Source organism: Aulonocara stuartgranti (genome assembly GCF_965226115.1).
Source record: "Aulonocara stuartgranti genome assembly, chromosome: 10".
Lineage (NCBI taxonomy): Eukaryota > Metazoa > Chordata > Actinopteri > Cichliformes > Cichlidae > Aulonocara > Aulonocara stuartgranti.
The window spans coordinates 34,953,629-34,966,407 of NC_138946.1; the positions used below are offsets into that span (position 1 = coordinate 34,953,629).

Sequence of the window (12,779 nt, forward strand, 5' to 3'; positions counted from 1 at the left end):
AGAAAATTATTATCACTTTAGAACCACGTCACTGACAAAAATCAGCATTCACATAAGCTTAAGCCCTCAGCTACGATTAAGGGAACTTTCTGAATGTGACAAAGTGAAGTACAGTGGTTGCAAAAGTATTCGGCCCCCTTGAACTTTCCCACATTTTGTCACATTACAGCCACAAACATGAATCAATTTTATTGGAATTCCACATGAAAGACCAACACAAAGTGGTGCACACGTGAGAAGTGGAACGAACATCATACATGATTCCAAACATTCTTTACAAATAAATAACTGCAAAGTGGGGTGTGTGTAATTATTCAGCCCCTGAGTCAATACTTTGTAGAACCAGCTGCAGTTCCAGCTGCCAGTCTTTTAGGGTCTGTCTCTACCAGCTTTGCACATCTACAGACTGAAATCTTTGCCCATTCTTCTTTGCAAAACAGCTCCAGCTCAGTCAGATTAGATGCACAGCGTTTGTGAACAGCAGTTTTCAGATCTTGCCACAGATTCTGGATTGGATTTAGATCTGGACTTTGACTGGGCCAGTCTAACACATGGATATGTTTTGTTTTAAACCATCCCATTGTTGCCCTGGCTTTATGTTTAGGGTCGTTGTCCTGCTGGAAGCTGAACCTCCGCCCCAGTCTCAAGTCTTTTGCAGACTCCAAGAGGTTTTCTTCCAAGACTGCCCTGTATTTGGCTCCATCCATCTTCCCATCAACTCTGACCAGCTTCCCTGTCCCTGCTGAAGAGAAGCCCCCCCAGAGCATGATGCTGCCACCACCATATCTGACAGTGGGGATGGTGTGTTCAGAGTGATGTGCAGTGTTAGTTTTCCTCCACACATAGCGTTTTGCATTTTGGTCTCATCTGACCAGAGCAGCTTCTTCCACATGTTTGCTGTGTCCCCCACATGGCTTGTGGCAAACTGCAAACGGGACTTCTTCTGGTTTTCTGTTAACAATGGCTTTCTTCTTGCCACTCTTCCATAAAGGACAACTTTGTGCAGTGCACGACTAATAGTTGTCCTGTGGACAGATTCCCCCACCTGAGCTGTAGATCTCTGCAGCTCGTCCAGAGTCACCATGGGCCTCTTGGCTGCATTTATGATCCTGAACGCTTTAGGTAGACGGCCTTGTCTAAATCCAATCGAGAATCTGTGGCAAGATCTGAAAACTGCTGTTCACAAACGCTGTTCACGTGTGCACCACTTTGTGTTGGTCTTTCACGTGGAATTCCAATAAAACTGATTCATGTTTGTGGCTGTAATGTGACAAAATGTGGGAAAGTTCAAGGGGGCCGAATACTTTTGCAACCCACTGTAGGTTTATTTATTTGGACACTAAACGTTGTTACGGTTACTCTCTTGGTGAGCAATGGTGAGGACAAACATGGCGTTTAAATTATGAGTTTCTTTGAAAGAAATGTGGCATTTTTGTTGTTGTTTGAATCTTGCCTGTAAATTAGCATGACATGGGACCTTTTAACTTTTATTGAAAAGTTAAAAGGTGTAGTAACTGATGAACGTCTCCAGTAGAGGGCACTATTGGGCTTCTTTTCCTGGAGCAACTCTCCTGTTATTAGTTTCATTATTACAGCGTCCAATCAGTCAGGGGCAGAGGATGACTACTTTGATGAATAGTTTTGTTTTACACTGCAGAAAAGCTGCGATCAAGAGAAACTACTGAATAAATGAGCAGATACCTCCACCTTTTTTTCCTGAGCTTACCAAACAAAATCCAAATTTTATTAATTTCATTATTTTAAAATTTTGACATTTGTCTTTAACCCTCATGCTCGGGTCCTCTACCAGAGGCTGGGAGCTCGAGGTTCCTGTCCAGTATCTTTGCTGTTCCCAGGACTGTGCTCTTCTTAGACATCTGTCCTGAGCTGTGCTGGAGCCAGTCACCCAGTCAGTGTTTCATTTATATTTATATACATACAAGCTTGTTGCTTCATAATGAGAACAGAAGTTAAGAAAGCACATTGCTTACTTTCTTTTTAGACGGCCGATGAGAAGGAGAGCCCACTTTATGTTCTGTAGCTTCTATGATGAAAAAAATATTGTCTATTCGTGGAGCACAAACGGTAGAGGACCGCAGGAGAACAGTCCACTGGCTGAGGTCCTCACATACCTGGAAAAGTACAGACAGAACAGACGACAAGTTCAAACACTACAAAGTGTTACACATAAAGTAGTTAGTAACAATAGTCGCATGTTTTCTCGGTGTCCCATTATCAAGTATGGTATCAGCGTGGTGTACAATGTGACCGATATGAAAGTGTTGGGCTAAGATGTTATTTCGTTGTGGGAGTGGCTTCAGCATGACCAGCTGTTAAAGCTCCGATGCAAAGACGAGTCCCTCATACTGTAACAGCTGACCTGATCCTCTGTATTCACTCTTCCCATGCTTGTGCAAGACACGAGTGGTAGTTACAATCACCTCGTTCTGTTTTCATACAAGGGTGCATTCTGATCCTAACACTGCTCAGCATTTCACCATGCTCCATTTACTTATTCTGCTACATTACTCAGGCTCGCAGGCCAGACCTGAGGTGCTCGACTGTGGATCACACCAGCAATGCACTATGCAGCAAAGTCTGTGCAACATCCTACCTAATGATCCAGGGATCTGTCTGATAATGGAACCAGTGGCCTGGAGAGTGGGAACTCATGAAAGGGCCCAGAGGGTACTATTAGTGGGTTCATCAACAAAGCTGACATGGCAGACTGACCTTTACTAATACACAGTGACTTACAAAAGTATTCGGCCCCCTTGAACTTTCCCACATTTTGTCACATTACAGCCACAAACATGAATCAGTTTTATTGGAATTCCACGTGAAAGACCAACACAAAGTGGTGCACACGTGAGAAGTGGAACGGAAATCAGACATGATTCCAAACATTTGTTACAAATAAATAACTGCAAAGCGCCGTCCAGCCCCACGCACAGGGCGATCCGCGGTAGCTCGTTAACTGAGATTCGCCGCGTTATGGCGTTAACGTCATTTCAGATTTACGCTGACAGCACTAGTGGGAACACAACGAATATGACTGCACATTTACTCCGACATCATCCTAGTGCAAAGACAAGTGGAAGCAGACAAAAACAACAAGCAGCATGCTACAAACTTTACCCGAGTCATTTAGACAGCCGTTAGCACAGGATTCTCCTTATGGGGACCTGATATGTTTAATATGCTGCTGAGAATATAGCCCAGAAGAAGCGTATAGTATAGCTTTTATTTTGGAAAGAGCCATTTCTCTGTAATAAACTCTCTTTTCCAAAGATGAGTGATTTCTCCATCAGATAGATCCTGTAATTTGAGACAGATGTAAAAAAATATACGAGTACTGGCTAAATATGAGGAAAAATGCAGCACTCCTACAAAGTCTCATATTCCAGCACACATTCACAAAAAGACAAACATTCAAACTGCAAATGATACGGAGTGAATTAGTTTAATGTTGTTTATGCATGTTGAACACTTCTAACATTAAATTTTAGGTCATGATGATTTGAAGAGCTGAGACCGGAGTGACACAAGTGTTCAAAATAATTAGTTTCTGATTTATAATTAGATTGTTAGCTTTTTTATCTAAAGCCAGCATGCAGGCTTAAGGAAAACAGCAAACACCAAATGAGCTACGTCTCAGTCTACAAATGTTACCGCCCACAAACAAAAAAAACTACTGAACCAGTCTTGCTGTCAGAATAAACTGGAATATAGCCAAGCCAACTCCCGTGAATGATTCGCTTACTGCACTTTTCCAGCTGACAGCTGGTGTGTCTGATGTACTGGCCACCTGGTCTCAGTCAGCAGTGCCCTGCACTCTCAGTGTGAGCTGACAGAAAGGTGACTGTGGGTAGCACCCAGTAAACATTGCTTTGAACTTCAGGCAGCGGTACACCACATCTGCATGCTGCCATGTGACTGGCGGATTGGAGATTTGTGTGACTGGAGCACAGGCTCTTTAACAGCTGTACCTATTAAAGTGCCTGTGACTGTATGCCATATGTATTTGAAAATGTGTCTCGATTTCAGTGTTCTTGAACTTGTTTGTAGTTTTCTGTAATGTGTTTGCCTTTATTCTGACAGATGCTGCTGTTACCCAGTCACACAGCTGCATAACTGCCTGTAAAGTCTGTCATTCTGGCACTACCCTGGAAGTTCAAATCCTAGCAACCAAGCCAATGAAAAAGTAGGATGTAGCACTACACCAGGGTCTGGCCATAGACTCCGAGCAGCATAAGCACATTGTATAGAGCACAGCTCACAGACACCAGTGAGACACTACAGTGGGACACCAGTGAGACACTACAGTGGGACACTACAGTGGAACACCACTGAGACACTACAGTGGGACACTACAGTGGGACAGCAGTGAGACACTACAGTGGGACAGCAGTGAGACACTAGTGAGACAACAATGGAACTACAGTGACATTACAGTGAGACACTAATGAGACACCTTTGAAATTACAGTGACACTACAGTGAGACAACAGTGGCACAATGAGTTTTGTGTTGTTGCTGCGCGCGCGCGCGCGCACGCGCGCACGCACACACACACACACTGTATCACCGAGTGAACGCCAGCCTAACTCGCAGCTTTCCATCCGTTTAGCTGCGGTACAGCTTCAGAAAGGTGCTCAGCGTGCTGTTCAGCTCAGGCTCCGTGGGGACCTGCGCGTGAGCCCACCGCACACACACAGCTGTCAAACTGATTAGTAAGATTGTAACGCGTTCAGGAAGTACTCGCTCTCCACGGTATGACGTAAGCGTGTGTCCGGTGACCAACCTGAGGCTCGCTTACATACACGGCCTTATCTCCCCGCTGAAGAAACACGTTGTCCTCGAGCTGAAGCGAGCCTGAACGCGCGCGCGCGGCGCGGCGCGAGCACAGGCTGAAGCTGAAGCTGCTGCTGTTCAGACCGCTCCGGATCAGCGCAGAGTAGCACCTATGAAAGCGCACCCACATGTAGACGTAGCACAGCGTTATGAGCATGTTAGGCTGCGCACCGAGCGCCCATGGTGGCTCCTCAACTGAAACCAACTCGGAAGCATTACTGCGTCCACAGCCGAGACGCTAACAAGAGGACGCTACAGCTCTTCTTCTTTGGTTTTAGTGGTAGGTAGCGACAAGCGGCGGGGCGCATTACCGCCATCTATGCGAAAACCATTTCGGTTTCTTCTTCGAGGGATGACTGCCCTAATCCAGGTGATCTAATGGAGCATTGTTTACATCCAGTTTGAACGTCTCGGTGTCGCGTTTGTTTGCAGTCCTTTAATAAAGTCAGTCATTCACAGTGAGTGTTCATGTTCTTCATACCCTCCTGCCAGCGTTTACGCAAACGACTGTCCTGTCCATGTCATGCTTCATCGTGCTAACAAGCTACCAGCGGCTCTGCTGAAGCTGTCGTGGTCCATCAGCTGCTGCAAGGAGGACGTGATGAAGCCGACCGATGATCAGTGTGCGCGCGGTCTGCGTCAATATGGTGAACACAACATATGATGGTTCAATCACCATTTTTGATGCAGACTTGTGTCGGTGGAGCTGAATGACTGTCCACAGGGCTGTGATGTGCAGCAGCAGTTTGTGCCTGCTGTTTCCAATAAAACTCGTCTGTGTCAGATTCTCCCATTTCCACTCGCACTGCAAAAGCTGGTGATGTCTGAATACTTAATTAAACTTGTGATCTCTACACAGAAGAGTGAGAGAAGGAAGGAAGCTGAAGTTAAAAGATTGTAGTTATATGAAGAAAGTTAGAATATAAAGTATTTATTGAACCTTTGATGAAGAAAGACATTAACAACCAACAAATCAAAGCCGTTTGTCATTCATAAATCCAAGTTCATGTTAAAATGCTTTGGTTACAGTGTCACAGATTTTATATTCACATATGAACAATAGTATTTATTAAAATAAAGTTATTAACTTTATTTGTTTACACATTGTGAGTTCATTGGTGTGAAAGTGTGCCCCTCCTTCCTGATTTCCTCATTCTTTGTGTGTTTATCACACTTCAGTGTTTCAGATCATCAAACAAATGTAAATATTAGACAAAGACAACACAAGTAAACAAAATGCTGTTTCTAAATGAAGGTGTTTTTGTTTGAGGGGTAAATAATCCAAACCTACATGGTCCTTTGTGAAAAGGTGATGCCCCCTAAACATAATAACTGGTTGGCCCACCCTCAACAGCAACAACGGCAATCAAGCATTTATGATAACTGGCAATGAGTCTTTGACAGCGCTGATGAGAAACTTTGTCTCATTTTTGCAGAATTGGAGGATTTTTGAGCAGAACCGTCTTTTCATGCCACAGCATCTCAATTGGATTCAGGTCAGGACTGTAACTAAGGCACTCCAAAACCTTCATCCACTCACAGTTGGACTCACTGGTGTGTTTTGGATCATTGTCCTGCTGCAGAAGTGCGCTTCACCGTGAGGTCTTGAACAGATGCTCAGACATAAAGCAGAACAGCCCCAGACCGTCACACTACCAACACCATATTCTCCTGCTGGTATGATGTTCCTTTCCTGAAAACCAGATGTAACGGGACACACACCTTGCAAAAAGTTCACCTTTTGTCTGACCAGTCCACAGAATATTTTCCCAAACGCCCTGGGGATCATCAAGATGTTTTCTAGGAAAACTGAAAGCCTTTATGTTCCTTTCCTCAGCACTGGTGTTCATCTTGGACCTCTGCCATGCTGGCCATTTTTGCCCAGGCTCTTTTTGTCTTATGGTGGAGTCATGAAAACTGACCTTAAGGGAAGCAAGTGAGGCCTGCAGGTCTTTGGATGTTGTCCTGGGGTCTTTTGTGACCTCGTGGATGCACTCTTGGGTTAAGTTTGGTCGGCCGGCAGCTCCTGGAAAGGTTCACTGCTGGTTCATCCACCTTTCTGGATAATGGCTCCCACTGTGGGTTGCTGGAGTCCCACAGCTTTAGAAATGGCTTTATAACCTTTCCTAGACTGAGAGGGCTCAGGTACTTTGTTTCTCATTTGTTCCTGAATTTTCTTGGATCACAGCAGGAAGTCTGACTTCAGAGGATCTTTTGGTCTATTGCACTTTGTCAGGCAGCTGTTATGTAAGTGATTTTTTGATTGAGCACAGGTGTGGTAATAATCACGCCTGGGTGTGGCTATTCGGCTTTCTAAAGATGTGATACACCGCAGGTAATGTTTTCACACAGGGCAGGTTGTAGGTTTGTGTTTTTAACCAGATGTTTAAGATGTGTTTACATTCAAACTACTTTTCATCACACCAGTGTGAAAAAAGGCCAACAATGACTTGATGTCAAAGTAATAAATGATCAATGCACCGATTTATTATCAAACTATACACACATGTTCCAGTGAGATATCCCTACAATTAAAATCAGTCAGTTATTGGAGTATTGTCTTTAGTCATTCTAAAATGATGTGCTTGTTTTCCAACCAGGAGACCAAAGTTAACGTGGTATTGATTAGTTAGCCAAAACAGTTCAACCATGAAGAAGTGTTTCTAAAAAGGAAACGAAGAAGGCTCAGGTGAGTCGCAGGTGAGATCGTACTGTAGCAGACAATAAGGAACAAAACAGACCTGTGACGTAAACATTAAATGATCTAGCTGATCAGGCTGCAGGACAGATGCTCTCCTCTCTAATGTACCCATCACAGAATAACCATGGTTACAAGGGGACTCTGAAACTCACGATCGGTGTCATATCGATGCAAAAGTAGTAAAACATAGTAAAAGAAATATGCTGTGTGCATGACTGCTGTCACTGAGTTTTTAAAACAAAGTGAATAAATACTTCTGGAGGAAATCATGTGAATAATGAAAAAACACAAATCCTTTATTATCCTGTTTTGTGTCTTTTTCCAGTTTCTCCAAAAGGTGATTCTGTTCATCTGGACGTTTTCAGTGGGAGAAATGTTTCATCATCATCAGGTGACGTCTTCAGTCTCAGCTGACTGCAGGTTTCAATCTTATAAACAGGACATTTGCATAATGACTGAAACCAGCCCACTGAAGGAACAATGGGCTGGGAGGTCAGTTTATAATCATCAATATGTAAAGTCTCATGACCATGGTCAACAACCACTGATCAATAGCCATGAGTCCCATTCACAGAGAGTTGAATGGCTGCAATCACAGCATGTAAGATGGTGACAGATGTACCCTTAGGCCCCTCCTCCATTCAGAGATGGTCTTTCCCTTTTCACGTAAATGGCCTCCTTGACTCCGCCCTCAAACCAGCGTTCCTCCCTGTCCAGGATGTTACATCCTCATCATTGAAAGAGTGTCCACTGGCCTGTAGGTGTAAATAGACTGCAGAGTCCTGGCCTGATGAGGTATATCTTCTGTGTTGTGCCGTCCTCTTAGCCAGAGGTTGTTTGGTTTTCTGTATAAATCCTGCCAGTCCTCCTGCACTGAACAGCGTACACTATGTTACTCTGTTTGTGTCGGGGGACCCGATCCTTGGGGTGGACCAGTTTTTGGCGCAGCGTGTTTTGGGATTTAAAAGCCACAGAGACCCGGTGTTTAGAAAAAATGCGTCTCAGCTGCTCCGATACTCCTGACACGTACGGGATCACTGCAGGTGGGCAGCGGTTGTCCTTCTCTCCTGGATCAGCTGGAGCTTTCTTTAGGAGCCTTCCCAGCTTTGACAAAAGTCCAGCTGGGATAACCACATTTACTCAGGGCCTTCTTGATGTTCTTCTGCCTCCCTGGCCGCTGTGTCAGGTTTACGGTACACATCAGCTTTTAGATGTCCCCCATTACTGATGGAGAATTTGCATAATTAAGATTAAGGAACTGACCTCCCAGCCCATTGTTCCTTCAGTGGGCTGGTTTCAGTCATTATGCAAATGTACTGTTTATAAGATTGAAACCTGCAGTCAGCTGAAACTGAAGAAGTCACCTGAATGAGTGATGAAACATTTTTCCCACAAAACGCTACGCCCAGATGAACAAAATCTACTTTTGGAGATTTACTTACCTGGATGATTGAGCATGCGTCATGACGTTTTTCCAGTTTCCATTTTCTTTTACGTATCTGTTCAAAGATAGAAGTATAGTGCTGTCATAGCAGCAAATATACAACAAACATCAAGCACTTGTATAAAATGGGAGTAGAAACAGAGATATGATATATACTTATAGAGATATAGCTATAAATATACATACAAAAGAACAAGTATAAGTGCCAATATATGTTGTGGTGTACAAAGTGACAGGGTGCACTGAGGTGTGATTAATCTTGTTCCACATGTGTGGATCTGACCCCAGTGGATTAATGAAAGAGTCTGACAGCAGCAGAAGGAACGACCTCCTGTAACAACGTCAGACAGCCAGGCTGAAGGAACCTGTTGCTGAAACTGCTCTTTTGTCCAGGGTGTAATGGAGGGGGTGGGAGTCCATGATTAAGAGCAGTCACTGATCACCTCCTCCAGGGTGGTGAGCTCATGCCAACGCCAGACCGATAGAACATATAGAGCAGCGTGCTGCAGACACAGAATGATGCAAGCCTTAGAGCTGGCGATGGCTCCGTGGGTGGCCGAGGGGAGCCCATCATTTGCAAAGTGATTATGAAAGTGCTCTAAAAATAAAAGGAAAAGGAAACAGAGTCAGCAATAAAGGAAGTGATGTGACCGAGAAGACAGACGCCATTGGATGCAACGTGCACAGAATCCAGCAGGAATAAGCAGAAGCATTAACATCTGCAGCTGTGTTCAACACTGGGAGGGAAATTGAAAAGAATTTAGAAATTCCAAATTCCATAATTGATATCACTTATCGATTCTCATTGGCTCCGCTTTGAGACCATCTCTGAGGCATCAAAGACTTTACATCCTGGACGGTCAAATGTTTGTGGGTGCTGGAAGCGTTTCCCCTCTTTGTTGTGATCATTACTCCAAAAAGTAATTATTGCACATAGAACACTTTTCTTAAAAGTAATGACGCACCTTACTTAATTACACCCAGGAGAAAGACATTTGTTACGTTACTCATTACGTTACTTTCGTTTTACTCTTATGATGTTGTAAAATGATCTGAAACACACTGCTGTCTGATAATAAACCCAGAGGCCATAGCCGCACACACGATTCTACTGTAGAAACATGAGCAGGCAGAAAGCTGCAGCCTGACTGCTCATCACTTTGTTATGTTTGTTTTAACGTACCGAGCAGTACATGACCAGGCCCCAGATGATTTATCCAGGCTTCTCACAAAATACACTGCTGCTCGTTGTCTCTGCTCAGAAACAGAGTTTGTTGGTTGCTCCCCGAACACGACTGAAGAGGAAAGGGGGCGGAGCCTTTCAGTCTGTGGCACCAAGGCTGTGGAACAGTCTACCTCCACAACTACGTTTGGTTGACTCTGTGGAATCCTTTAAAAAGCAGTTAAAAACTTTACTGTTTAAACAAGCCTTCGGTTGACCAACGCTTTTTACATTTTGAATTTACATTTAACCTCTTATATTGTGTATATTGTGCATTTTGCAATTTATCGTACTGTTTATTTTAATCTTTGTGTACAGCGCTTTGTGACTACCTGTCTATGAAAAGCGCTTAATAAATAAACTTTACTGACTTACTTACTTACCTGTTCAGGTGCTGGTCTGGGGTCAGCTTTAACGTCACTCTGGGTTCTTGGCTAGCTTAGCGTTAGCATGCTGCCGAGTATGATGCAGTTGTGTCTGTCGTGGAGCAGTCTCCACTTTACTATCGCGCTCTCATCCTTCTGTGTAGTGATGGGCAGATGAAGCTTCATGAAGCACTGAAGCTTTTCATCCAATTGGTTCACCCCAGTGCAAAGCGTCTTGAAGCTTCATTTGCTCTAGTAGGACATCTACTGGATGTAAAAATATTAGTTGGCATGAATTTGAAGAGTGTGGCCGTTTGCACACAGCCTGTAAATGTCAACAACAAAAGGAGTGTGTAAAACATCTATATTGTAGTGATGGCAGCATACTGTGTATATTTATACTGGCAGTATGGAAAATGATCATTTGGAAATGCTTAAAATGGAAATGATCATTTCCTGTGAGGTGAGGTGTGGTTGGGGTGTGGACAGTAGTTGTGCTTTTGTAACGTTGAGGTATGGACAGCTACACACTGAGGCTTTGAGCCTCAGTCCTGCCCACATTTCATTCTCTAAAAACTAAATTTTCACTGCTTTTATGACCTTTTTAGTGGGGATAACATTTTAAACATTTAATGATTTAACAAATCTTTTGAATCCTTTGTCCTCCACAATGCTAAATGGCTGTGAGTCCTCAATCACCATGCTGACCAGGTCTTCATCTATTTGAGATTGTTCTCCTGAGGAAAGACAACAAAAACAAAGCACAAATATAAATATCACACACGTAACTTATTACAGTTGTATAATATTGATATATCCTTTAGTAACATTACAGCATGCTATATTATCGTGGCATTTGATGGCTCACCTGGTCTTGCTCCATAATCGGTGTTCCCCCTTTTCTCATGCAAAGCTCTGTAGTGCCTAAGCATGGATGAGGTGTTGTTGTTATATCCCAGCTCCCTGGCACATAGCAAACACTTCACCTTGTACAAAAGTAAAGCTGCTTAACATAAATTGTATTGCACCATCAGTATTATGAAAATACATCTTCTGTAGAAATTTACATACCTTGTTGGGAGTAATAAAATCACAATGTTCCCACACAGGGGAGGACATCCTCCTCTTCTTAGCTGGCTCCATTCTCTCCTAACCTTCTCTCCTCACTACTCGACACATGTAGTGATGGGTTTTCTAGCTCTTTTTAGAGAACCGGCTCTTTCGGCTCGACTCACTAAAAAGAGCCGGCTCTTTCGGCTCCCAACGGGCTCTTCAGGTTGTTTTGTTGCTTCAATTAATTTATTATTAACAATAATATAAAATTATGCACAAAAGGAATTACTAATGTAAAAAAAAGAAGTTGTTTTATTTATATATGTTTATATATAAATATATGCGGTGGCCCCTAGAGACAAAGCACGTACAAACTCCAAAACACATTTCTAACATTAACTGAACTTCCAAAACAGAGCTACCTAGATCACTTAAATGACACAATTGAAAGCATGTGTGTATTGTTTGTGTATTTATACACAGGCACTCATATATATTCAAATAATTTAAAAAATGTTCATTTACCTGTTACTACCACACACCAAATCCGGTCGTTGGTACTTGCTGGCTTGTGTAGCCACGAGGTAACAAAGCTCAACACTGCGCCCAGCATTCTGGAGCACTTCTGTTGTCTTTTGTACGTGTTTTGAGTTTTTATGTGGTTCTGAGTTTTTACGTGTTTTGGAGTTTGTACGTGCTTTGTCTGTAGGGACCACCGTAAATATACTTTTATTTATTCACTCCACATAAAATGTAATAAATAAATCATATAATACAAAAACCAACTATTCACGGTTCAACTTTTAACTATTTAAATTTTCAGCTTTTTCCTTTTAAACATATTTAAAGTGTAACAACATTAAACACTGCAAACCACAACACAATTAAATATAAATTAAAAATATGAAAACAAAAAGAAGATGCACATTCTCTGTCATATGGGCCTGCATGAATAAACTTTCTGAATCCGTTATCATCCGCAACTGAAAATAGTTGTGGATGATTACTATACCTTTCTAATGTGACGTTGTTGTCCCTGCTCTCTTTCTCTCTCCCTTGGTAGTTACCTAGCATGTGTAACTACCGCGCCTCCCCCCTTCTTCCCAGCGCAAAGCACAAGGCTCACGAGTGGAGTGAAGCT

The 12,779-nt window shown here is 43.0% G+C and overlaps 1 protein-coding gene and 1 long non-coding RNA gene across 2 annotated transcripts in view; one reads left to right on the forward strand and one right to left on the reverse strand.

Annotated features, from left to right (window-relative positions):
- The window catches only part of hlcs (holocarboxylase synthetase (biotin-(proprionyl-CoA-carboxylase (ATP-hydrolysing)) ligase)), a 48,580-nt gene extending 43,286 nt beyond the window's left edge, over positions 1–5,294 (reverse strand). Inside the window, 3 exon segments of the mRNA XM_082548812.1 lie at positions 1,992–2,132; positions 4,804–5,073; positions 5,075–5,294. Of these exon segments, the coding sequence (XP_082404938.1) occupies positions 1,992–2,132; positions 4,804–5,073; positions 5,075–5,170 (507 nt within the window). The 5' untranslated portion in view covers positions 5,171–5,294.
- On the forward strand, positions 5,142–8,426 carry LOC309715599. Its single transcript, XR_014279242.1, has 3 exons — positions 5,142–5,223; positions 5,346–5,500; positions 6,290–8,426. It is a non-coding gene; the product is annotated as an uncharacterized lncRNA (long non-coding RNA).
- The last annotated feature ends 4,353 nt before the right edge of the window (positions 8,427–12,779 follow it).